General features: G+C 46.0%; 2 protein-coding genes across 2 annotated transcripts in view; one reads left to right on the top strand and one right to left on the bottom strand.

Annotated features, from left to right (window-relative positions):
* The window catches only part of CFAP54 (cilia and flagella associated protein 54), a 66,459-nt gene extending 53,081 nt beyond the window's left edge, over nt 1-13,378 (top strand). Inside the window, 14 exon segments of the mRNA XM_061574402.1 lie at nt 16-279; nt 1,438-1,522; nt 2,276-2,437; nt 3,884-3,992; nt 4,344-4,488; nt 5,596-5,697; nt 6,457-6,592; nt 7,627-7,764; nt 8,271-8,485; nt 8,906-9,094; nt 9,351-9,457; nt 10,066-10,282; nt 11,632-11,706; nt 12,973-13,378. Of these exon segments, the coding sequence (XP_061430386.1) occupies nt 16-279; nt 1,438-1,522; nt 2,276-2,437; nt 3,884-3,992; nt 4,344-4,488; nt 5,596-5,697; nt 6,457-6,592; nt 7,627-7,764; nt 8,271-8,485; nt 8,906-9,094; nt 9,351-9,457; nt 10,066-10,282; nt 11,632-11,706; nt 12,973-13,116 (2,088 nt within the window). The 3' untranslated portion in view covers nt 13,117-13,378.
* Nucleotides 13,379-13,483: 105 nt separating this feature from the next.
* LOC133356753 (CD109 antigen-like) overlaps nt 13,484-26,899 on the bottom strand; it is a 55,418-nt gene continuing 42,002 nt past the window's right edge. Inside the window, 9 exon segments of the mRNA XM_061574411.1 lie at nt 13,484-16,946; nt 18,194-18,296; nt 18,469-18,616; nt 19,379-19,524; nt 20,513-20,578; nt 22,151-22,297; nt 23,453-23,649; nt 23,884-24,055; nt 24,650-24,872. Of these exon segments, the coding sequence (XP_061430395.1) occupies nt 16,762-16,946; nt 18,194-18,296; nt 18,469-18,616; nt 19,379-19,524; nt 20,513-20,578; nt 22,151-22,297; nt 23,453-23,649; nt 23,884-24,055; nt 24,650-24,872 (1,387 nt within the window). The 3' untranslated portion in view covers nt 13,484-16,761.

Here is a 26,899-nt window from a genome sequence, read left to right as displayed (position 1 = left end):
GCTGAATGCGTGTAGGCCATCCTGGAGCTGCTGGATCGACCTGCTGAAATGCTCTCCCAGAGGGCCCACTTGCTTCTGGCCGAGGTTACCGCACGCTTAGCGGACCTTGCATGTGCGGTTGACGAGGGCCCCGAGACGGAACTCCGGCAGCAAGACCACGCAGTGGAAAAGGATGACAACGACCTCCCAAAGCTCAGCGCTCCTGACGGGGGATCATTGCCTTTCATGGCAGAGAGCCTGAGCCTCTGCCTAAAGGCTGAGCAGATTGTCTTAAGTCAGGTAAGTGAGTGGAGGTACCGCTAATAATACTAATATAAGTAGAATCATTTATACATTTTTGAAGATTCACTGCTGGATGAAGGCCATATTGGTCGCGGGGGCTGTCACATTTCACTGTCTTGATCGGTGACGCTTGGGGAGGAGGGTAGGGAGGGTGCCAGGACCATTTACAGTGCCTCTCTCTGCCAAATCAAACTTGGGTTGCCAGGTTCACAGCGCAGTGTGTTAGGCACTGCACCACCTAAAGCTAAACTGTTTTTATATTATTCGGTAAGGCCCACTGAGCCGTATAGCTCTTCTTCAGAGGCGACCTGGCCACAAATGAAAGCTCATCACATGTACATTTATTGCAGCCGAATACTGTAAACGCATGTTGCTTATAATTGTGGAGGGAAAAACCGGAGGACCCGGAGAAAAATCCACATGACCACGGGGAGAACACGCAAACTTCAGATATACAGGCGCTAGGGTCGGGATCGAACCCACAACCTCCTGTAAACCAGGCGATGTAGTTAACATCCAGCCACCGTGGTGCCCGGCAAGTCACATAAATATACAGTTAAAAATGTTGTCCAATTACGTATATACTTGATGGGGGTTGGCAGATAAGCGCAATATTGAATCAGAATCTTAATTTAGATTGGAGAAATCCGATTATCTACAAGGCTCTTTTTTACATATGTCCAGTAGGGGCGGTTAATGCACTGTGGTCATAGCTACCTGGACATGATTCCTGGCCACGATGTACTGAATCAGTGTCCATTGGTTTCTGAATGTAGCTTAAGCCTCCCCTCCGTAGACTCGGTAAGTGGGCTTGGTCCCCAACATGCATGGGTAGGCCAAGGAAACTGGGGATGTGTGTGCAGACAAAACCACCCGTTTACAACGTATGTATGTACTGTATGTTGAACTTCTTTCACACTGTACGTAGCCAACCGTGCTCATCAGAGGTGTGGTGGAAGGACAACAAACTAAACACAAAAAGCAGTTCTAAAGAAATTAGTTTTCAATCTAGATTTAAAAGTGCATAGCTCCAGTAGCTTCCTGATATCAGAAGGAAAAGTGTTCCAGAAAAACCTTATGAGGGCCTCACTAAGGCTGAAGAGGGAGATCTCTGTCTCTTATCACTGTGCGTGTGTTTGTGTGTCTGCATTGCAGGTAAGAGAACTCGGCTTTGTTGGGGACATCAGTAACTCCTATCTACCACACGTCAATATGCTGGCCAAGATTAAGCTAAGGATAGGTAAGTTTTTCCAGAGTTATTTAGAGGTTTTGCACATTCATCCATACATATGTCTGATAATTTGCCAAAAGAGATATTGTATGTCGATCATCATCCTGAGCCACGGTCTATCCACTGTTGAATGAAGGCCTCCCCTATAACATCACCATCTCTCAGGTCCTAACATGTTGCAGTCATCTTACTCCTGCATATCGTGGTAATATTAGCAAGCCACTGGAGCTATGCATTTTTAAATCTCGATTGAAAACTCATTATTATACAACTGCTTGCGTGTTTAGTTGGTGTCCTTCCCGCGCACCTCCGATTAATATGGTTGGCTACGTACGGTGCGAAAGAAGTTCAACATACATGCATACTTTCTCTCGGGCATATTGTTTCCTGTGGCTGTCATTCCTGCACCAATCTCACCCATCGGCCATCATCTCTTCTAGTTTTACATGTCCTGACCAAGGACATTTACTTTTTCCTTAACGGTGAATACGATGCCTCTAGTTGCCATTTTTTCCCTGACGAATGCGTACCTGTTCATGCCTCTCGGTGTGATTTACAAGCGTGCGTCTGAATAACTGCGTGGTTTTAAAGTGAAAGTTTGAAACGTTTACCCAGGCAAGCAACACCTTTCGAGAGATTCAGCGGTGGTTTTGGCGTCATGCTGGCAACCACCCCATAGAACGCCGTGCAGGGCGTTTATAAGCACTTGTTCCAACAGTCTATACGTGACGTTGGGGTGGGGATGTTTGTCTTTGTGCTCAGGCTGCTTCCAGGCCGTGGAATCGAGCCAGGCGCTCGCTCCGCAGGGAGGGGATGGCTCCGAGTGGCTCCGCGCGCTCCACACGCTCGACTCTGCGCTGCGTCTCTGCCACTCGGCCTCCACGCAGGATCGCGACCTCGCCGCCGAGATCCTGCTCCAGAGAGGTGGCCTGGCGAACCTAGCCAGTCGTAGCGCTTCGTAACCATCGAATTCGGTGTCCTCGCCGTTCTTATATTGTGCAAGGCTATCATAGACGGGTATGGCCTGCCAGAATTGGGCAATGTTGTCCATCCCCCAAACTTCCGATTAGCAAGGTTAGCTACGTACTGGTGCAAAAGAAGTTCAACGTACATACAATGTTGTAATGTGTTTTTTTTTTACCCTATGAAATAATTTTGGAGAAATTTTTTTATTTTTAGATGATGACGTTGGCACACATGGCCTACTATTTTTTGTAAGAATGACACAGGCTCTCTAAGGTCCGCTGAGAAGCAGACAGCACACATTTTGGTTGCTACACCTGCTTAATTAGACGGGGTTCGAATCGTGAACTTCTGCAAGAAGTGGCCAACACGCTGCCTCTCAAACCACGTCGCTAACTTTAAGTGAAGCGAGAGTGAGAAGGGACACCTGAGAAGTGCTCGAGGTTGGGCTGGGTCTAGGGTTCGAGAACAAGACTAAGATGGACGTATATACATTTTACATTTCACCGGCAGGACAACAAAAACAAAGCCATAGGAAAGCCCAACGTAGATTGAAGCAAGTGCTCAGGTCTGGTTGGCTAGCTTGGTACAGGGCGAAGACTACGTTTTTGTGGGCTAGTATGGTGAAGGTTGCGGGTCGGGCTAGGTGGGATAGGCTAGTTTGTTGGGGTTATGAAATGACCCAGTGAGTTGGCTAGTAACGTCAGTACTTGGGGTACATCTAGGATTGGTTGGCTAGTGTTGTATGAGGATTAATTGAAGTATAGTGCGAGGGTCTGGTTGCTTAGTATTGTTCGTATTAGATGAAGCTTTGCGTTAGAGTATAGTTGACCAGTCTTGTTAGTATAATGGTTCATCTTAGGGCTCGTGTCTCATTGGCGAGTGTTATTCGTGGTAGAGCAAGTGAAGAGTTAGCGAGTGTGGGTTGCTATTGCCCTGCCTCTTCCAATTCAGCACAAAGCTACGATTTTGTTTTGCCCTCTCTCGCATTGCCAAATAAGGCATCGTCCCTTTGGCGTTTCACTTCAGTGTTTACAGCACATGGAGGAGTTGTAACCTAAGCATACAGACGTACACAAACACTTACGTATCAGCATATGTTGACATATGTACACATCCTGTGGATAGGAATGTAGATTTTCCTTTGGCTCAGCCTATTAACAGAGGTGAGCGCAGCTCCGTCGCTCGTCAGACTTGCACACGCAGTGCCGTGTTCCCATGGCTACGTTTCACTCACCCGCACTGGCAGAATGCTCAAGGCATTGCTCGGGCTGCGCAGATATGGTGGCGGTTGTTAGCCTGGGCGCGCGCGTGCAGGCAACGTGGAGTGCAGGGTCACACAGGGAGGTCACTGCGCAGATCTGGTGGCGGTGTGAGCCTGTGCGTGCGCGTGCTGCCGCCTGTCAGGCAACGTGGAGTGCAGGATCGCGCTGGGAGGTCACTGCGACCCACGGACCGCCGTGCGCACGCTGCTCAAGTCCGTGGACGTCAGCCAAGGCGCCTCGCACCAGCTGTGGTGGGGCACCCTCGCCGCCGTATTTGTCGCTCACGGAGCTCTCTCATTGTTTCTGCTAATCACGATTAGAACGCCAATGCGGATTACGTTACTTATGATCATCGTCATGACGTTGCTGCTGATACTGATACTGCTTTTGGACAATCTTCGGTGAAGTCAATAACGCATGGGATCATTTGTCGCTTAGGGCAGGGGTCGGCAACCTACGGCTCCGGAGCCGCATGCGGCTTTTTGAGGACAGCTTCGTGACATCATTCACATTGCATTACGGCTCTTGAAATTTGTAGGTTTTTTTACCGAATTCAAAAAAATGGCTCCTCTTAATAATTTGGTTGGTGACTGCTGGCTTAGGATCATGAAACAAGCCTACTTGGAGGCGGCCCTGCTCTTCTGCCGTCTGAGCGAAAAGACTCGGGCGAGCGAGGCTCACACAGAACAGGATGCGGTGGCCGAGAAAGGGAAGACGGATCCTGCAAAGCAGCCAAACAAGTCCAAGGCAGGTCTCGCTCCGTGTAAATCTGTACCCAATATGCGTTTTGTTATCAGAAGTGTTTAATTGGCGGTTACGGAAGCTGACTGGGTAGCCTTTTGGCCAAAATGCGCTTGTGAATTTAAACGAAGTTTGCTCGGGCTTGTGTTTGCAAGTTTTGAGCAACCATTTGTTCAACTTGGTCAAATTTGAGTGGGCCCCGAACAAGGATTTGAGCGGGCAACCTTGTTCAGACATTTGTACGAGACTAAAAGCATGCACACAGACACAGCTATTAAGAAAAGTGCACATTTCAGAAAGCTATCCCCAGATAAGCCACTTCGTTAAGCTGTCATGGCTTGACGACATAAGAGATTGATGCCAGAATGATGTGGCACCACTTGAGCATTTTGGCACAAGACAGAGTAAAGTGGAAACAAATTGTTTAATGAGCAGAGGACACCTACGCGCTATCTGCCCATGGATTGTGATGATGATTCCCTATATATGAATACAAATTCTCCAGGTGGGATGTTAACTACCTCGATTGGCATACCCAGGTTTGATCACGACCCTGACGCCTGTATATTTGGAGTTTGTATGTTCTCCCCGTGGTTGCGTAGATTTTTATCCGGGTCCTCTGGTTTTCCCATCAATATTTATAAACATGCGTTTAGAGTATTTTTCTGCTATAAATTTAGACGTGATAACCTACAAACTATCATTTGTGGCTAGGTCGCTTCTGAAAAAGAGCTACATAACTCAGTGGGCCATACCTTGTAAAATAAAAAAAATGGTTTCGTTTATATGCTTGCGTGTAACATGTACGGCCCATTGTCAGTCCACTGCTGGATGAGGGCCTGTCCATCCATTGTGGGATGTGTGGAGTTACTTGACCACATTTTGCCACGCTGGTCCATGAAATCCGGTGAACGCTGGGGAGTGTAGGCATGTTAGCAAAGAAGTACAGAACAGCAATGTTTTTTTTTTGCAATGGCTTCTGCTTCTGACAAGGTAGCCCCACAGCCTACAACACGCTTGCATTGAATTTACAAAAGGAGCTGTACCTGTACATGAATTAGTATATATTTGTTTTTTTGTGTGTGTGCCTGTACCACTGCCATGATCTCTTAGGTTGTTGTGCGAGGCCGGAGTCAAGCGCTGGCGGAACGGGGGCTGTCGGTGTCGGAGCGCTACAGCTTGTTGGCATGGATCGCCACTCGGGCAGCCACCCAGGTCAGAGGTCACACCTGGCAAGGCAGCACTCAAAAATGACATCCTTCCTTTGCGGACCAGAGACTACATGAAGGGATCTCGGAGGTTAGCTCTGCGATATCCGCTTCTGTGGGCCGTCATCTAATGCAAATGGTTACACTGCTCTGCTAGATAGAGCAATTGAGATGAAATATATACTCCAAAAAAATACTCGATATTCCAACGATGTATCTCATCAGTGTCTGTTTAGCTAGCGACACTGCTCTGTGTTAGTTTGTTGTCCTTCCCCACACCTCCGATGAGCACGGTTGGCTACGTACAGTGCGAAAGAAGTTCAACATAAAGGATACACATCTACTTTGTACTTTGAGTTGCATCCTTATCTATTAGCCTCCTGTGAAAGAAAAGATAAACTTATCCGCAGGGCCTAAACGGAGAATATCAGCAGGGGTATCTCGGTGTAGCTCCAACACACCCATTATAATCCATCCCTCTGGACAAGGGGGAAAATAGAGTGAACAGATCAGTTGGTTGGGACAACATGAGCAAAGAGGAACAGAAACTGTTATGGAAATTAACTCTAATTTATGAGGATTACACGAGATCAGCAAGGTTGGCTACGTACGGTGCGAAAGAAGTTCCCCGTACACACATACATACGTAGATGCAATATAAACAGCCACCTCTGCTATAGAGTTCAAGTATTTGTTTTTAGATGCACAGAGCTAACCTTGGCGGGCATTACCTGCGTGTACTGCACGGCGTTTACCCGGTCCGCAGGTGGGCGAGTGCTGCCTGGCGTGGGGGAGGCTCCTCTCCGACCAATCGGGGGATGTCCTGGGGAGAGAGGTCGCCCTCCATCTCCCAGAATTCATGCTTCTGGACCTGGTTGCTTCGCACAGCCTTGCTGCGCCTGGTGAGAGAACTTGTGTTCGTGCGCGAGCGCCACGGTGGCGAGATGCCAACTACCTTGCCTGGTATACAGGAGGTCGTGGGTTTCTATCCCGACCCTGACGCCTGCTGTATATTTGGTGTTTACGTGTCTCTCATCATCATCACGGTGGTGAGATGTTAACTACCTCGCCTGGTATACAGGAGGTCGTGGGTGTCTATCCCAACCCTGACGCCTGCTGTATATTTGGTGTTTATGTGTCTCTCATCATCATCACAGTGGCTAGATGTTAACTACCTCGCCTGGTGTACAGGAGGTCGTGGGTGTCTATCCCGACCCTGACGCCTGCTGTATATTTGGTGTTTGCGTGTCTCTCATCATCATCATGGTGGTGAGATGTTAACTACCTCGCCTGGTGTACAGGAGGTCGTGGGTGTCTATCCCGACACTGACGACGCCTGCTGGCTCAAAGGCCATAAGTCATCCACAGCTCCTCATCAAGAGCAAACTTCCGCAGTTTATTCCGGTCACAGTGAGCCCTCACGCGACTGTACGGAAAGAACAACTCGGGCGGTCGCACGGAGCAGGGCCGTATTATTAGCCTACGAAGAAGAATTGACCATTTTTGTCTTTGTATTATAAAACATGTATCCGAGATAGCTTCTTGAATAAACACATTTGTATAGCAAGGATAGGCACAGTTTATATACAAAGATGCAGAGCCATGTCAATGACAATCGTATGTTTCATAAGGTGAGAGAAATTAACACTGGAGATTAACTTTTAGGGGGTTTTTTTCTTTGCAAAATTATCAATAACATCTTCAGATGGTGTTTTTCGCACAATTTCAGTCTCATTAGAGAGTAGCTTAAGGGTAGGTGAGGCGTTGTTGTCCTGTGGTTGATTGGAGACAGTTTATTGTCATCAGCGTTAGCTGAAAAAAAACAAGTGCCTTGGGCCTACAAGAACCTTAATCCGGCCCCGACACAGCGCGCCTAAAACTGTCGATGCCCCCATTTTTTCTCCAACCCTCGGCGTCCGTGACGCGGGATGGGCAGACGCAGCGGAGCCAACGCTGGGATTCAGGGACGAGACCGTGTCCAGGTGTCGCTCCCGAGCCGCCACCCTCACCTGGGCTCAAGTGTTGCGCTACCGAGGAGCGATCGTTCGTCGTACGGACCTCGCCTCGCAGCTCGGTGAGCTCCGCCAAGGACGATGTCACCGAACACTTTGGCGTTTCTTTATGTTCACGATCATCGTTAACTGGAAGGTGATGCAGCTGCGGTACAGTAGAGCCCCCAGATTTTGCTTTAAATTCTCAGCCAGGGTGCACCATCATCATCATCAACAGCAGCAGCAGCGTTATGATCAAGATAGTCCACATTAGTGCCGTCATCAGACGCAGCAACACTCAGGCTTTTCTTTTGCACTATCCAGGTTCAACTGTGCATAGGTTGGTGTAACACGTCATAGGCTTTCGCGACCAATATTATCCATAATAAAGGTTTTTGGGTTAGATCACGTAAGTATATCTGTGAAAAAGAGCTTCATAGCTCATCAGATTTCTCCAGGATAAATAAAGATTTTGATAACTGTTATACTAGTGCGGAATCATCATTATCGTCGTCGTACATTGTGTATCGTGGCGAATCCGCACAAGTGAAAGTGAGTCACGTGCGGATGTGTTGCACGTCCGCCGCAGACTACTTCCCCGGGCGCCGGCGGGCCGCCATCGGCGGCTGTCTCGTCCGATCGCCGCTCAACCTCGGGAGCTGCCGCTTGTTTCTGCGAGCGGGAGCCGTTCACCGCTTCCTGGCGGAGCGGCTCGCGGCGTACGCGGCTGGGCCGTGCCGCGCACCCCCCGCGCCGCAGCAGCTGCTGCACACTCCGCCGCACGCCCCCAGCGCGGCTAGCCAGGTGACGCTCACGCGAGCCTTGGTGGCGAGCTCCCGTGTGTCTGTCGCCCGTGTCCTTCTGGCCCACCGTCTTTGTTTGTTGGCTCTGAATGGGAATGGCAGTTGGGAAAAAACCGTCATGGTTTTTTTTTTACACCCGTGGCTCATCATATCGTTGTGGAATTTCCACTGCAAGCTTGGGACTGCCAAGGGAGTTCAGCATCATCCCACACTCACTGAATATGGACCCACTGTTGGCAACTTTTTTTGTCCAGTTTTGGATGAAGATTTTTTTACAATTATTTTTCTATCTACGTGGCTTTACCGAAAGACCCAAAGAATATGTTTCTCCAACAAATGCTTTGTAAACGTTTTAACAACACACAAATCTGGCCCACAAACCCTGACCTGGACTTAAGTTTTCCGTATTGTTTGATTCCAGGAATTGGCAGACGCGCTGGCTAAGGCTGACTCGCTGACGGGTTTGGTGATGATGCAGCCACTCACGCCACCGACTGTCCAAGGAGGAGAGGGGGCTTCCGAGACAGACCCCGCATTTGGAGCCAAGAGCAATGAGCTGTGCCTGCAGTGGCACCAGCCTCTGCTGGAGCCCTTGAGACCGACCAAGGAGGTGAACCAAACCCCTTGCCCTGTGCCGTCGACGTGCCTGGCGCTGTGGCGCATTTGCCGCTACCGGCAGCGGTTTTGTGGTTCTGAGCCCAGCCGCCGCCCCGGTCGATACCGGCTGGTGCGTTCACCAAACCACGCACCGTCTGCTTCGCGGTGAACGTTAAAGATCTCGCGACGTTCATTTTAAAAAGATCTCGCGACGTTTTTGCCAGCTTCACGGTTCAAGTTTACCGAGCCCCATTCGCGCTTCGCTGCAGGTGATGCTGTTCACCGCCAGCAACACGAGGCCCTTTCGCGTCATCGACGTCAGAACGTGCGGTGCGGCCGACGCCAGCTGTACCTGCCGCCCCGTTCTGCTCTCCAGGTGAATCCTCCACCCCGGGAGCGTTCGCGGAGTCGTCGTTCTCAACGCCAAACTGTCATTTTACGATTTTCATGAGAGAAATAAATTTCTATTTGTAGCATCATCCAATGCGAGAGAACAATCTCCTGAAGTTTACATCACAGAACTACTGAGTTCCCTTTAAATGTCTCCGCACTTCTATAGAGACATTTGTCGCATGGTAGTGAAACAGAAAATAACATACGTCCACAGAGCTGGAATGTAGTTTAAAAAAGCATTGACAAACCAAACATCTAATTTTTATTTCAAGGTTCGTTTCTTACCACACTTGAAATACAGTTTAATCAAGGGTAGCAGAAACCCAGAGTCAAACTTAGCGTCATGGTGGCATTCGTCCCCGAAAACTAACCGGCCGCCACTGTGTTTATTCTCCGATGTGTTTTTGGATAGTAAAAGATCATAGTTGTACTGCATTTTATTTGGCATAATGTCCGGCATTTCGCTCCAACTCCTAGGAGCTTCTTCTTCTTTACTTCTTCTCAAGTTCGCGAAGCCGTACAGCACGACCGTGCACAATTTTTATTCGCCTGCCTCTCGTCGCCCTTCGTCACCTCCCCCACGTGACGCAGGCTGCACGCGCTGAGCCCTCGCCTGGCGTCGCTGAGGTCGCAGGGGTCCTTGCTCGCGGCAGACGAACCCTCCTCCTCGCCACACCCTCCCGCCCTACCGTTGCCCGTGCCTCCTGGCCACGGATCGACCGTCGGGGAGAGGCAGAAGCCGGCGGCGGCGCGGCTAAAAGCGGCAGCTGGCGCCGACGGAGCGAACCTTGGCACGGTGAAGCTGCAGGTACTGGGCGAGCGGTGGGTGTGGGGGGTCCGTGGGTTGAGTCTCGCTTGGAGGGATGTGGCGGCTGCTCACTTTGAGTCTCGGTTAATGCCTCGCCATTCAAGGTGGGATTTACTTGCCTGTGCAATGAGGCTTAAAGACAAAATATCCCCCTTGTAGCCTTAACAGACTTACGGCAAGCGCTGTTAGCGAGCACCTATAAAGGCCGGCATGGCACACGAGGGGGCTCACACACACACACACACACGTGGGATTGAGCTTATTAAAGCTTTTTTAAAACATGCATGGGAATGTGTACACTTGAGCTGATAGCCCTGATTAGTAGCTGGATTCCGTTGTTGAGGCTCTCGGTTTTTTATTGATTGTCAACGCCATAGCTGCGTGGAGGTGAGGAGTGTGACTAATTCAGAGGACAGGTGGAGCTGGTTCGAGGAGGAGCGGGGTGTTGAGTATAAAGGCGTTGCAGGATCAGAGCTCTGGGCTGAGTGTTGTAGTAACAGCTGTGGTGTGAGGTCTGTGTTTACCTGCTGCTGTTATTTTAATAGACATTGTGAACATGGACCTTGCCCCCTTATCTCATCAGCCACCGCAGTCGACAGACTCTTGCCAGGCTTATCTAAGGGGGATTATGTTAGGTCACGGGGATATTTGTTGTTGTGGTTCATTAATACGACGCCTTTCGCATCAATTGTGCTCACCAGCTCGGTCCGTGATTTACTGCACAACACGCGCATTGGGTCGACGCGGTGTTACTGGGTTGTTCTCGTGTGTTCCGGCCCGATGTCCCAACGTTTCGATCCACATGCCGGCAGCTTCTTAAGGAGCTGAATTGTTTGAAGTTTACATCCTCAAGAAGCTCCGAGCGTGCGGCGCAAAACGTCGGGCATGGTGCCGAACAAACGCGCGGTATGACCTGAACTCGTCCCGAGAGCCACGCGGAACAACGGTGCAAACATAACGCCGTTAACTTTAACATGTTAGAAACATGCCTACGTAACGTAAACGCACGGTTCCGAAGTGTGAAACCTATTTCCATTTCAGTTCTATTCTTGCGTATGGCACCAATATTTTCGGGAGCTTAATGCCAATGTCTGAGGCCTACTAGTCACGAGAGGGCTTCAGGAGACGGGTGTTTGTAGTTGTGCTTTTCCTCTGTTCAAGGAGCGCAGACTCCCGTAGTTTGCACTGTATGGTCCAACTACGTTGTAGTTGCAAATGTTTAGTTTTTATTCGTGCTTTTCAAGGTTTTTCCGCATTAAACCACAGGCACATTGACGTCAGATACAATGCGCAAGTTTTTCAAGTTGATGTTGTCGTTCTGTCTCTCCCTGCATGACGTATTGCTGCAGGACCTGGCTAGGGAGTGCGCTGCGGAGATTCAACGCTTGCTGGGTTCCCACGCGGATTCCGAGCCACTTTCAGAGGTGACCGCAATAAGCAACGAACTGTTGATCAAACCTAATCTTCCAACATTCACTTCCCTTGGCCCTGCTGGAGACATGGTGCACCGATTCTCGTGTTTATGCAAGTGGAAAGGTGAGCATTAGTTATGCTTGGCGTTTGCAAGGATGGCTACTGTTTTCTCCAGGTTATAAGATAATAAGATTAACCTTTTCTCCTTTGTTTTTAAAGGAAGACGTTGCAAAGGGGGGGGGGTCTGATAATGAATCGGGAAGGTGTGCGTGCGACTAGAATTGTGCGAAATTTATTATTGACACCAGGCACAAGTTTGGAGAGAGTCTTGCTTTCTGGAGCTTCTTATTCATCCAAAGCGTACGGTAACTACAAAACAATGAATAATTAGCGCTCACAAAGGGCTCTAAATGATCCGTTAAACATGTGTATTATTACCAAACTGCGTGTCAGCCGTTTCCTCTCTGATCAGCGACCTCTAGGTGTTGCTGCTGGAAGGACGTGCTGTCTAACCTTGCGCCTTGTTTTTGCAAAAAATGTTCACCTTTAACCTTAAGTAATAAATTCTAATCTTAGTTTTTTCGGTAAAGTCACGTAGAAGGGAAAAAACAATAAAATAATAAAAATAAAACAATAAAATTCTCACGACGTTTCGAGTGCAACACAAGCAATCATCATCGGGTGTGAAAACGTCGTGAGAATTTTTTTATTTTTTTTCCCGTCTACGTGACTTTATCGAAAGAACCAAGAATGTGAATCCCTGCAGTCACGAAAGCTTTAAATCGAAATTTAATCAATTATAATTAATTGAAATCGGAATATATATTTATCCTTGGAGGAATCCGAGGAGCTATAAAGCTGGTTCTCACAGATGTCCAGTCGGGGTGGGTCGGCAACTCCGTAATGCCCCCATTGTCAGTACGCTGCCATTCACCTCGGTATGTAGGGGAGACGTGGCGCGGTTGGTCCTTGCTTTGAGCTACGAACCTGGCGACTTGTGTTTCATTACCGTCCACAGCGCACATTCGTGTGGCCTGTACTGAGCTCTCCCCCCCATCCCCCCCCCCATCAGTGGATTTGGCCTTAAATGGGTGTCTGGTGCAGTGGGTGCTCTCAGTTAAAAACTTAAAACGCTCATGGATTTTTTAATGGTAGTTTAATTTCAATAAAAATGTACCTTGTAAATGGAGATCATGACAATGTACGTACCCCAGTTTTCGTTTGCTATGTTACTGAAATATTCTCAACTTTTTTCTCTACCCCCCCTCCCCCGCCAGATGCCCTTTGACCTTTCCCATAATGCCTTGCGGAGTTTGGAGGCAACGTTCAGCACAGCCAGCGGGTTCCGCGTGACGGAGGGGCGACTTCACGACTGGCTCGGCAAACTCCTGAGCCAGATGCCGAACGGCCTACGACAATAATTAAGATGAAAAATCGGCCCTTGCAAAAAAAATAAACCCCAAATTATTTATTCTGCAGCAATCGTAAGAAAAATCCATACAGCTCTACGAGATGTTAAAATCATTATAATGCAGAATTGTTCGTGGAATATTGAAAAAACGCTGTATTTTACTTTCTAAATAATCTAATTGTTTTGTCTTTTAAAATCCGTTTTGTTAAAAAATGTTCTGACTCATTTATTAAACAAATTATAGATGTGAATAAACATATATACCTAACTTACACTTCCTCTACAGTTGCTTACATTAGATGTATCATTGGTAATATGGTGATAAATAAATGTTACGTCTACCCAAGCAATACCATTGCGCTGGTAATATCAGTTAAAAAAAAATTTCTTCCCAAAGAGGATGAGCTGACCCAATGTACTCGCAGGGAAAGTGAAATTGGCAGCAAGGGCCCGAGTTGGCTTTTACCCATCAACAGGCAAACTCTAAAATATTACATTTTCCCACGTGTGTTGAACCTCTTAGCACCGTACGAACGACGACAAACTAAACCCAAAAGGCAGTTCACGCTCTCACACGAACAAGAGCACAGGAGGAGCCAAGCGGTGAAATAACTTTTTGCCGGAGCCTGAATCTCTAACGTTGGTGGTGGGAGAGAAGATTGGCTGTGGATATGACCACTGTGCCAATAGAGGAATTCGTTACATCGGATCATGTCATTCGGCTTGGAGCACGACGTCATCACCAAGGCACTGTTTCACAGACAGGAGAGTAGTCTGCCAGTATGGGGCGATGTTGCTTTGTGGTTTTCGCCAATGAAGTAAATTGCAGGTGATTTTCAAATTTGGACTGTGACATTGCCGCAGAAGGCATACTCTTTTTTCAAATGAAGTAGGGAAATCGTTCACATCCACTGTGGAGCAGACGGCCATTAACACGTATTCGCGACCAATATCCATAAAAGTTTTTTAAAGATATGATTGTAATTGTAATGGGTTTACTTTTCAACACAACAGCATGCTGAACTAGTAAATAATTGGCTCGTTTTGTTTGTGACAAACCTAATTGGCTGTCGGGTGGTGGCGGGTTTAATGACACATTTATATTTACGCTATCTAACCAAAAAAAAACCTCAAACGATACATTGTTGGATAATTATCTACCGGCAGGGTTAATCGGGGTTGCCGCTAGGCTCGAACCGCGAACCTCTGCCACGAGCGGGGCTCTCGCTGCCACTCGGCCATTTCACGTTTAAAAGAAGACTCCACGACGGTGGATCGGTGCGTTGATCAGATCACATAAAACTAAAATTTGCAGAATCAGAGTTTTTTTAAAGCCTACATGTTAAACTAAACATTTGCAGCACTGCTGGATGCCAGGCTCTCAACTTGTCCCATGCCATCTGCTTCTCGTCGCTGATTCAGTGACTCCAGCAGCATGGAGGCGGTGGCGTATATTGTTGGGTTTAGACTTCTGGGTGAGAGCTTCACTCGTTGGAGTCTGGCGCAGGGTAATTGCGGTCTCCTGAATCCTCGTGCGACTGTTCTTGGCAGCCACATTGGTAAGGGCCTGTGAAGCAGCTTTTGTGTTTGATGCGCAAGGTGATAATTCATAGTTTACCTGCTAAAACGTTGCTCTTATAGCCCCTATACATCGTGGCTGTTGAAGTCTCTGATGTGTAGTGCAGAGAGCAAGGCCATGAAAAAAATCCAAACTCCTAAACCAGTACTTTTTGGTTAGGTGGACTTCCAAACAATGGTCTTCACACCTTCCCCACTCCCTTCCCCTCCCCAGGACTTAAGTCTCTATTTGTGTACACAAGTTAGTTGCTTGTATCTACAGTATCGATCACACTGCGGTTAACATTGTCTCAGGTATATCCTAGCTCAAACTTATCCTCGCTTGAAATAAAATACCAAACCATTCATGGAAAGCAGCCGTTAACTCTTCGGAGGCACGTTTTTTACAGGTATTGACGGAGGCGTCCGTCCCAGATTCTAACTAAACACTGTGGTAGATGCTGCGTGCATTGTGCTCGCCTGTGAATGATGCCACCTGCAGTAGCAGCCACTGGCTGCCTGCACTGCAGCGTGGCCAAGGGGGGAGTGTGCCGTGGCTGCAGAGGTGTGGAGCCTGAGCAAATCTGTAGTTCTAGTAAGTTCATTTTTAAAAGGCAAGTAGTTGTTTTATCCCCCGTACTTTTTGCTTTCAAATGCAACAATATAAACGACGATTTAATAACCATAACGTTTGCAGCTGACACCAAGTCCTGGTTTAAACGATGGCATAGCTGGCTGTGAAGTGGCTGACCCAGGGTTTGAATCCCACAATTGCATATTTTTACCCATTTACGTATATATTACGTATGATGTTCCTTTAACTTTGTAACTTCCTGTGCCAGTGCATGGCACACTTTAACGTGTATAGCCGTTTCTAATACTTAAATATATACTCGGCCTATACCTACACCGCTCGTACACTGGGTCTAACTCGACTAGGTACCCTGCGTGTTACTGCGCTGTCGCTGTACACAGAGCACACTAAATGCATGTTTCTAAATGTATGTGGAGGGAAAACCGGAGGAGCCGGAGAAAAATGCAAACTCCAAATATACAGCAGGCGTCAGGGTCTGGATCGAACCCACGACCTCCTGCGTACCAGGCAAAGTAGTTAACATCTCACCACCGTGGCGCCCAAAACAATGCAGTAGGAAAAATACAATGTGGAAAAAGTAAGTTCGTGTACATATTTTTATTCCATTATTGACATGATAAATACAGCCACGAGCAATTACTGTATTAAAGTCAAATACTACTTTGCAAATCAGAATATCGTAAGATACTTCAAAGGCCAAGAGGCACATGATCAAGATCAACACAGTCTGAGATTGGTATCCAAAGTCAATCGTGATTATAAAAAAATTATTGGTGTCCCACATTGTACTTTTCCGATGTGAATCATAACAAACGGACGACACAATAGCATTGGTTTAAAAGGTCACAAGCCTGCTGATGAAACTCAAGTAGAAACTGGTCCACACGGTTATGTTGTTCCAACAAAATGAATGCTGGATTATTTAGGAAGGTTATCGTCGTTGCCAACTCATTCCACTGAATCGCACACACACACCTGTTGACGTGTGTACACGTATGACAAAACAGATCAGAGTATGATTCATTGGCTCTGTCCATTGGCGGAGACTGTTCAATGACATCGTAACAATGTAGTGGAAATTCTTTGCCATGTCCTTAACTCGCGCTGTCAATTTCACATGACAGAATTGGCACTTCAGGCAGCTCATGAACAGAAACAACAAAATATATGGCAGAAAGTTTGCTGATGGTAGAAATCCCCCTATGGATATGTTTACCCTGTACATGAATTGCGCCTCTGGTTTTCATGAGCTGCGAGATGTTCGAGACATTTTTAAAAGAGTAGAAATGGGATCAAGGACTGAGTGGAGACATTTAAAATCAAGATTAGAGACATCTAAAATCTTACCGTTCTCGTCCAGATACATTACATCTCTGACATACATACATTTATATTTGAATCAAGATTAAGTGCACCAAAAATTGAATGTACCACCGGGAGGCGAGCACAGAAGACAGGAATGCGAGCCAGGATAATTGAGGTCTTTGGTTACAAGGCCGCGCTCTATAGTTCCTGCTGGAACAGAATAAAGGCAACAGACAGCAGGACCCACAAGGCTGGAGATATGGTCACTCCGCTAGATGGACTTGGAACATCGCCCTTGCATTTGATGCAGTCTGGGCCGCACAGAGCGCAAAGGTCCATCTCAGAGAGTCGTTTGGATTTGTACACTTCCTCCACTCTTGTCGCTGTGTTTTTTGGGAAAGGAAAGAGAAGAGTCACACTCGGCCACGCTGTCAACCACAAAAAAAGTACCCCGTAACAATAACACCAAAACTAACTCGCATTGAAACACGTAATACTGTACGTAACACTAAACGAAGGCACAGCCAAAGTAACAAGTGGGCATTACCATTCGTGCTTTTGTGTTGTTTATGCCGAGTAGGTTGATGCATATTTAACGCATCACGAATGATAAAAATGCACTGCGTAAAATTCCAATGTTTAAGCAAGCATGCTCCCATTTTGACTTTGGGTCGTGATGTCATTACAGTTTGAAAGTCCTATGTAGAATAAGTAGACGAGGTGTTTCTGAGTGCAAGTCGGGAAATAACATGGTTCCAAAAGTATTTCCAAACTTGGCTATTGTTGTAGCTCACAGATGCAGACTATGAGAAAATCGTCCAGAATGTGCCTATCTTCGTCAGAATCTCGAAGTGGATTGGATTGTCTCAAGGGCTGCATATATCCATTCGCAGATGATTGTGCAAATGTTGCTTGGCTGGCCTGGGAACGCCTAGGAATTCCCCAGGAAGAGCTAGGGTCTGTCGCCAGGGAAAGGGAGGTCTGGACCGCCACTACTCAACACGCTGCTGTAGTGTAGTAGTGTATAGTCTAGTGTATTATGTAGTGGTATATAGTGTATAGTGTAGTGTATAGTGTAGTAGTGCTGGAGTCTGTCGTTTGGGAAAGGGAGGTCTGGACCGTCATTACTCAACATGCTGCTGTAGTGTAGTAGTGTATAGTCTAGTGTATTATGTAGTGGTGTATAGTGTAGTGTATAGTGTAGTAGTGCTGGAGTCTGTCGCCATGGAAAGGGAAGTCTGGACCGCCCTACTCACCACGCTGCCGGTGCAACCCTCACCAGGACAAGCGGGTTGAGAAACAAACGAACACATAAATGTGGCCACAGCGACAATTCACGCAGACCTTTAACACGTAGGTCTGGCTAGCCAGACCTTGTTGGTGTCCGTGCACTTCCATGAACAAAGAGCCTCCTGCCTTCGGCTACGTCAGGATGTGTGGTGCGCTTTGTCGTGTGTGCTCAACGCAAATGATGGACCACCAGATATTTCACCGCAGGTTCCTACGCTTTAAATGGATTTAAGGATTTTAGAGGAAAGAAAACTTGTGTTTTCACTGAAATAATTTTTTTTATCTGCCTAACTACCATGAACAATTTTGTAATTTTACTGCACCAAAATAATGTACTTACTTGGTTCATAGTAGTCACTAATAGCAACCACTCCTTCCTTCGCTTTTGCAACTGAAGACACTCGGTATTGTGTCATTTCTACACACGTTGCGCTGTCATTTAGCTGGAAAAAAAATGAGAAACACGTGACTTTACCGAAAAAAACAAAGAGTACGTGAACAAAAGTATATCTTGAAAATGTATCTCACATCCAAAAACCACGGGTTCCAAGATTACATGCAGTCAAGGTGGACACTTCACAAACGATAGGAACGTGCGAAGAAAACATCACGTACGTTCACAAAGTAGAGGTAGACCTTTCCCGGTGAGACCTCCACCAGTTTGAGGATTTCGTTGAGGGTGAACAGATTGTCAGCCACGTGAAAGCCACTGAGCAGGTTCACCTCCATGAGAACCATGCCGGAGGGGCCCTCGCCCATCCACCTGGAGCGACAAGAGATGGGCACGAAAGACGTTGGGCAGCGGTTGTGGCTATCCAGTGTTGGCAGGAGGCTGCGCCGTAATTACAGCGGGGACCACAGGCCGAAGGGGTCCAAGGTGCCATGCTAAGAAAGATGGGAGGAATTGGACAAGGCCTTCCATTTGTATCTTTTGCACCAAGGCCCATTCCAAAGCACGTTACGCCGCTGACGTTTTTGCCTGTTTAATGCGCACCGTGCGAGCTCGCGCAGCCGGCAATCCACACAATGATGGGCTTGGGCCCGATGCCTTGCATTATTGTCTTGTGTAGAAACATCACCCGCGTATTCTGTCACTGTATCATTATATGGCTGTCACTCATTCCCCATTCATTAATTTCATTCATCATTTACTGTCATCAATTTCGCTTTTACCGAATTCACACATCACAGACTTACCCCATTGCTTTCTCTCATCGATTTCATTCACCTCACTCTTTGGTTCTTTCGGTAAAGTCACGTAGGTAGAAAAATAATAGATCACGACGTTTCGATCGCAACACAAACAATCGCCATCAGGTGGGACAACCACAGCAAGAAAAAATCATCTTCCCCATTACATTCATACGTTATTATACCGTTATTAATTCTTTGTAAAGCACCTTGGTAAAGGTGCTATATAAATTCCGTTCAGATAAGAAGGCATAATGAACATTTTAGAACGACGCAAGCATTATTCAGTGTATGGAAAAGCTCCTCGGCCTCGTGGGCTGTGCCCGCAACGTACTTTGCACATGCCGTCAGATACACCTTCTCTCCAATGGTACCATTGGCACTGTTATCGTTGAAGTCCAAAGACAGCACATATTCGGGGGCCGCTGATCGGGCTCTGCGAAGTCCCGGGGCGTCGCGCACATTGTAGAAAACATTCAGCTGTGGAGGCACAGACAATCCAAGTAACGTGTGTGAGCGTTAAATACCGTGTTTATAAACGTGGACAAAAAACACATTCTGACATGAAAAATGTAATACAACAAGTTTTCACGTTTGTATCGTTGTTTCCAAAATATCTTGCAGCATGTTTGTTTTTGAAGTTTGTCTGCCACAATTGTGCTCGCTGTGTACGTCTCTTGTTTCTTGCCCATGTCACAATCAAACTCGAGCTTGCAATGTGTCTATCAGTCTTTGTCTTTCTGTTCACGGGTTTGTATCTGTGTTGGCATATTTTTCATCGTGGGCATCCATCTGTTTCTGTGTTTCCTGATATATGTGTGTTTCTGATCATCTCTGCTCTGCACGAGTACAGAATTCACATTGCCCTGAATATAAATTTGAAGGTGGTGCATCTCGCATTTACCAACTCTGAGACAAATCAATTGAATGGCTTCATCACTGAATCTAGTCGTTTCCTCATATCGGAAGAGCATTCCAGATGGCCGCAGAAGCGCATCTGAAAGCGCGCGATGCAGTGACCGTCTTTGTTCGATGGCTACCCAAAAGCCGCTGCGAGGAAGACCGGAGATTGCATGATGGTTTATGCTCCTTGATGAGATCAGCAAGGTGTTGTGGTTCATTTGTGGCAAACACTTTGTGTGTAATGAGTGCAACCTTAATGTATTCGTTCAGTAACTGGAAGCCAATGCAACTCAGCGAGCATTGGACAGACATGGTCGGACCTCACAGTACCCGTCATGACACGTGCCAAAAATGTTGTACACGCTGTAGCTTGCAAATGCTTTTGTCAGACGTCCCGTAGAGTAGTGAGTTGCAATAATCAAACCTTGTTGATACTATGCTACACGCCACCATGTTGGCTATGTCACGACTCAAAAGTGGCCGAAAGTGTCGTAGAGCCCTGATATATTTGATATTTCAAGGAACAGTAAACTGCTTTAAGCAGTAAATTATATAAAAACCGTACCTGGCCAATAATGGTCCCACTCCCAGTCGCAGACAACTTCACATTTATGTTTGAGGAAGTAGGAATCTGTTGGAATAAAAAAGGCACATATCTTAAAATTATATTTAAGATTCGTGGATATTCTAAAGAGTTATGCATAGTGTTACTAAACTAAAGTACAGTAGCAACGGAGTGGGATATGTAGTCAGGAATAAGGACATTTATCCCTGGCAATGTCTTTGCCGCATCAGGTACAGATAACCCACATAAACTTGCAATGTTAATTAATAAAATAAAAACCTCACATTCGTCAACAACAGAGAGGTAGAATCCATTATTAACTAAGTCAGTGTTCGTTCAATTAGCCTGGATTCAAGTCCCCAATTAGTTTGGCTTCAAAAGGTTTTACCGTAAATCATATGTCACAGAGGTATCCTCACTGCCTTGCTGATACTTCATCAAGATTTATGTCAATGTTGAGATTAATAAATCAGCTTTAAATGTTTCTTCAAGTCCTGGGAGCTCTATGGTTAACCAAAATAATGGTAGATCCCTTTGGTCTCATGGATAGCAGGATGTGAAGTAAGAGCTCATCTGAATTCTACTGAGTGAGCAGTTCAAAACGTAGATAAACTAACATCACCAGTGTGTTGCAGACTTGGAGCGGTGCCAAGTAAAATCATAAAAGTGGATAAAACACAGTGCGCATATCATTGCTGCCATGTAGATAAAAAATCGAGAATAGTCTATTGCACCTCACTGTGTGCAATATGCTTCGGGCCCAGATCTACTCGAACAGTAGATAGGACGTCTACCTCAAATAGCTTTCAAAATCGTCACTGTCCAGTGACAAATGCCATTTATAAATAAAACAATACATATTAGAGGGAAAGGGGGAAAAGATCACGTGTTTGGAGATAATCACGAGACTAGTCCTGAGAAAAAAGACGACAGGATTTGTAAAAATCTAGTGGGCAAGGGAGCGATTCGTAGAGCAGTGTTCATCACTGCAAGGCCTTGATGTGTGGCCCCCGACAATACACAAATGTGAAAACACCGCCCCATAATCGTGCTGTCAAACCCCAATGGTTTCAAATGTGTGGCGGCCCTCAGACTGATGAAGTCTTATCGGCGAAAGTGGCCCCCCCTCTAAAAATTTGTGAAGAACACCGGTGTAGATACACAGGGGGGCTAAGATAAACGAGGACCAATTCTCTTGAGATGTCGATGCCCTATCCTGAATCGTATAACTAAGATGTTCCAGGAATGCCAGGCCAAATTATTTATAGATTTGAAGCTATCGTGACTGCAAGGATTCATACTCTTAGGTTTTTTCGGTAAAGTCACGTAGGTAAAAATAAATAATAAAAATAATAGTATTAAGACATGTAAGAGCTCGTCTCTTGGAATTTTGCCACACTGGTTACAGTAAATCTAGCTGTGACGGTCCCACCTGATGACGGAGACTTGTGTTGCCTCCGAAACGTCGTGATTTATAATTTTTATTTTTTATTTCTATTATTATTTCTATTATTTTTGTTTTTTATTATTTTTTTTTACCTACGTGACTTTACCGAAAAAACCTAAGAGCCAAATTATTTTCCAGTAAAACAATGCACTGAGGATGCCGGGCTTTCCGGGCTTGCCGGAGTGCAGTACCTTTTCGACGTGTTTGTCCAAGGCATTCATGCCGGAGAGCTGAACTTCGACGCTATGTTCTGATGTTAAGATTTTCGCTTTCCCTTCTAAAGTTCCGAACGAATAGACAGAGTACTCGGACAGAGCCTGCAGCGCCACAATTGTGTCCTGAAACCCAAAATCGTCATCGCTGTCATGCACATCAATTCAAATGTGAACAAATTATCCTTGGCTACAACATTTAAATATATAAACAAAACATATGCTGCAATGTTTTAAAAGCATACAATTATTCAAGTAACCAGGATACAATAAGTGAATTGTTGATATATCAGCCAATGTGCAATACAAATCTTAAATTTTAGATAAATATAAAAGTGTCTCTTTTGACTCATATTAACTTTACAAGTAATTGAAAATAAATCTACAAAAACTGCGACTTTCAAATGTGAAACAGCTTGAGTAAGCTACTGAGAATTTTGTAAATGATTTGAAAATTCATGACTAAATATTACACTGATACGCGATACCTCCACCGGCTCCAAATCCAGTCCTGGACCAACTTTAAGATCACAATAACCTGATCTTAATGTATTATTAATTAATACATATATCACACTTCTTTGAATAAAATTTAAAACAAATACTTATTTCAACCCTGGAATCTATACCTCTGTAGTAGCCCATAGGTAAGTTATTTTAATTGTATTAATGCATATTACTTTAGGTACCTAAGACAAAAACACCTGGCCGATCTCATGAGATGTAGGAAGTTAAGCAGAGTTTTAGCCTGCAAGGTGTGACCACCATGCATGACAAGTTGAAAAGGGCCTCCCCACAGCTTTGCGAGACGAGATATATTTGACCATACTTCAGTTACAGATGGTGAAAGTGGCTGTAGTAGAGAACAACAATGTACATTGCTGCACTGCTCTCTGTTGCCCACAACTCCGAAAACATTTGTCTTTTATACATGATGGTCACCTATCCAAGCATTATGGCTGGCTCAACTCTGCTTAGCTTCTGATATCTGATGAGACCGTGTGCATTCTGGGTGATTGGTCATGGGCAGGGGTCTGCAACCAAAATAACAAGAAGAACCATTTTTTCGAATTTCGTTAAAAAAAACTCAATATTTTAGGAGCCACAATGTAATGTCAATAAGGTCACAAAGTAGTCCTTAAAGAGCCGCATGCTGACCCCTAGTCATGGGCAACCAGCATGGTGAAAATGGCCCTCATGCAGCAGTGCATTGACATGCTTACTTACATGTCCCTTTCAGTGAATGCGGTGAAGGGACATTTCTCACGACAGATCTGTTACCTGTGTGGATGCATATCCTCCCAGGTGGTTCCTTTGCTGACTCAACCAATTCATGATGGGAATTGCATCTGCGATCTTTCCCAGACGCAGATGAGCCAGGAGGGCATAGGCTGTGGTCTCGATGGTGATTGCTGTTGGTTGCCAGTAATAGGAAGCTTGACCTGATGCTGAATCTGACCAGTATATCAGTCCATCATCTGAAACAAACCAACAGGTATCTATCAGATTGTTGTGCAGACCACCCATCAACAGTTCATCTGAGAAGGCCAATAGCTTTTTTACTTTAATGACGTTAAGCAGATGTTGTAAAAGGCTAAACAAAACCTAGCCTCTAGCACAACACATTTGTGAATACATTAGTTTCATATCACCTTACTGCTACTGCAAACTCATTTTTAAATTACACTACGAAAGCATCCCTGGTGCCTCACCTGTAAATTTTTTATGAACATTGAGCAGATCCAGGGCAGCGCTAGCCTGACTGCTGTTGGCAAGGGCGAGGGCATAGGCAGTGAGCGCCAAAGGCAGGCTGGCCGCCACACCACCCCCACTCACGTTGGCCTCCAGGAAGTGCACAGCTGGTACGATTGTTGAAGAGTCAGTCTGTAAAGTCCACACACCAGAATGATCACAATGGGGTTTTTTTACATCAGGAAACTGAGTATGAGTTTGTCGATGGCGCGTCTGTCAGTCTCCGTATGTCACCATTTTGACTGATTATTACTCTTCACTTCATACCTGTACCTAGATATCAGTGTCCGTCTGAATGCAACTCTATATTTGTGTATACACAGTCATGCTCTTAATGCCAGAATTGTCTCACTCAGTTTGAGACACTCAATTTTTTAGACCCTCAATTTGAGACAATGCACCTCCGATTAACACGGTTGGCTACGTAAGGTGCGAAAGAAGTTCAACATCCATATGTACAATGTATTCGTATTTTTATTTGAACAGGTGATCACATTGTGTCAACGCATGTAAAACAAATCTACTAATCAATCCCATATTCAGCATTCTAAATTGAAAACCACTTTCCTTAGAAATGCCTTTTGTGTTTAGTTTGTTGTCCTTCCCTCGCACCTGTGATTAGCACGGTTTGACTACATACGATGCAAAAGAAGTTCAACATACATGTGTACATAATTCAACTTTGGGTGTTTGGCCAAAACTGTTCTGGGTTTCTAGTCTGCCTACCGTGTCGTCCTCGAGGAAGGCGAGCAGAGTGTAGGCTGTCAAGCTGATGTGGCTCGCTGAACCACCCTGCAGCTCCTTGTGAATAACGTAGCCACGCTCCTCGAACTGCCCTGTGGGCAATAAGTTGTTCAACAGGAAAGTGCGTGCTCCAGAGATCACGTGATCATCCACGGTGATGTAATGCTGTGCCTGCAGGAGCGTCCTCAACACGAAGGCTGTCAACCTGGGAACGCAGCAGCACACAAAAAACACAGGGCTCGACACATGCACGACGAACACGCCAGACAATGTGCACACACAGCACAGCATACCAAATGTAAAGAGATAACTCATTTCGTGGCCTCGACTTTTCCACTTGTTTACCCAGGAAATTCCTGAGTCTCAATTATTTTTCAGGAGGGTCCTACCACATTTTTGAAGCAGGGGACGATGTTGCTGTCATCTGGATTGAGTAATTTGCAGGTAACGTTTCAGCATCGGGATATTATTTGGCCAACACCGGTTGCGCTGTATATATTGTTTTATTTAGCTCAGTTTCAGTTTAATTTTTTAGATATAGCCCTGTGAGCCATTCGGCTCTTGAATCGGGTGCAACCGCAACAAACAAAAAACAAAAACATGAACAAGAAAACATCTTAAAGTGACTATGCGCAAACAGAAAAATCCAGGAAAAAACTGCAAAGTGTTGCAGAAAAAAAGGGGGAAAACATCCTAACTCCATACAGGAGCGTCTTAGAATCTTAGGAATACGGTATGTTGTGTCAAGCTCATTAGGCATTTCTGAACTTATCACTAAAGCAACGAACAATGACATATATTTAAGAACGGACAAGTAAAAAACTAATATATTATTAAGAAGAATTACAATAAAAAGAATTACAATAAAACATGTGAACTTTAAAATCTTGTCAATGCCTTAAGGGCAATTATGTTAGATGACACAACAAACGAATATTAACACAAAGCCTGTATACGTGTATTTGAAAATGACCACAACATCTAGGGATCATTTTACTTTCTCGAGCGGCTCATAATCTGCAAACACGGTATATATAAATAGCCTTCTGCTGCCCCAACACCTCCCTGCCCTCTCCCGCATACAGAGAGTAGTTTAGTGGTCTCGATCAAATAACATTTTAAAGGATTTAGGGATACGGATCCATAAATCTAGATCCAGTAGATCTTAAAAAAGCATCAGATCTGTGTCAGTTAATTTCCGATTGTCTTAATATCTGACATTTAGTAAGGTCAGGAGGTCATCACAGCCATGCCATTGAAGCCATCACCACCTGCCATCACTTCTTTGTATACGGATTTCTTCCCAGACCCCATGATGGCCACTGTTGATTTGTGTAGATCCAGATACTCTGATTTGACAACCCTTGCTGTTGACAGTACTGTAGTATATATGTAGTGCTGAACTTTACGCGGACAACTTCTTCCTTTTCTGTCGTCACTTTATTTTGTCCAACTCAGCACATTTCGCCACCATCCTTTAGCGCGTTCTCCGCTCGCTCGCCGCGCTCCGCCGGCCTCGCTCGCCCCGTTCCTCCCTCTCTCTCTCCGTCTCTCCCGACTCCCTTCTCTGCTTCCCCGTCCCACTCCAGCGGTCGCTCTCTCTCGGCTTCTCCGTCTCACTCCGACTATCTCTCTCGTTCGGCTTCTCCGTCTCTACTGCTGCCCTATACTTTTTCTTCCACTCCACTGCTACTCTACACTTCTTTTTCTACTCCACTGCTACCCTACGCTTCTTCTTCTACTCCACTGCTACCCTACACTTCTTCTCCACTGCTACTCTACGCTTCTTCTTTTTCCACTCCGACCGACTCCGTCCAGCTCCCAGCACAACTCCCCGTCTTGCTCTGACGCTCCCCTATTTATCCCCCTCTTCATTAATTCCCAATTAATTAGTTGGCGTCCCCCCAGACTTAGCGGTGCCACCCTGTCCCTGACAACAACAACCGGCCAATCACTGCCCTGCATCCCTAATTGCCTGACGGGCCGTCTCTGTCTCCTCCGTTGTCCCCCAGCAACACCAGCCTGTCCCGGTAGGACCCCACTGTTCCCAGCCCACACGTGTTTACACTTACCCCCCTTGGCGCACGTTAAACCACTACATATACAACTTTACTGGGACTCCACAATTTTGGTTTATTTTCCTCCCATTAGCAGTTGTGAAATTGACAGATAACTGAAAATGCATGGTCTTAAACCTTTCCATGCACTACTCAAAACAAGCCATGCACTGAT

Source organism: Lethenteron reissneri, chromosome 55 (assembly GCF_015708825.2).
Source record: "Lethenteron reissneri isolate LAM-NWPU_2019-01 chromosome 55, ASM1570882v1, whole genome shotgun sequence".
NCBI classification, from domain to species: domain Eukaryota; kingdom Metazoa; phylum Chordata; class Hyperoartia; order Petromyzontiformes; family Petromyzontidae; genus Lethenteron; species Lethenteron reissneri.
Note: the sequence above shows the minus strand (reverse complement) of the source record. Positions and strands in the feature narration are given on the sequence as shown.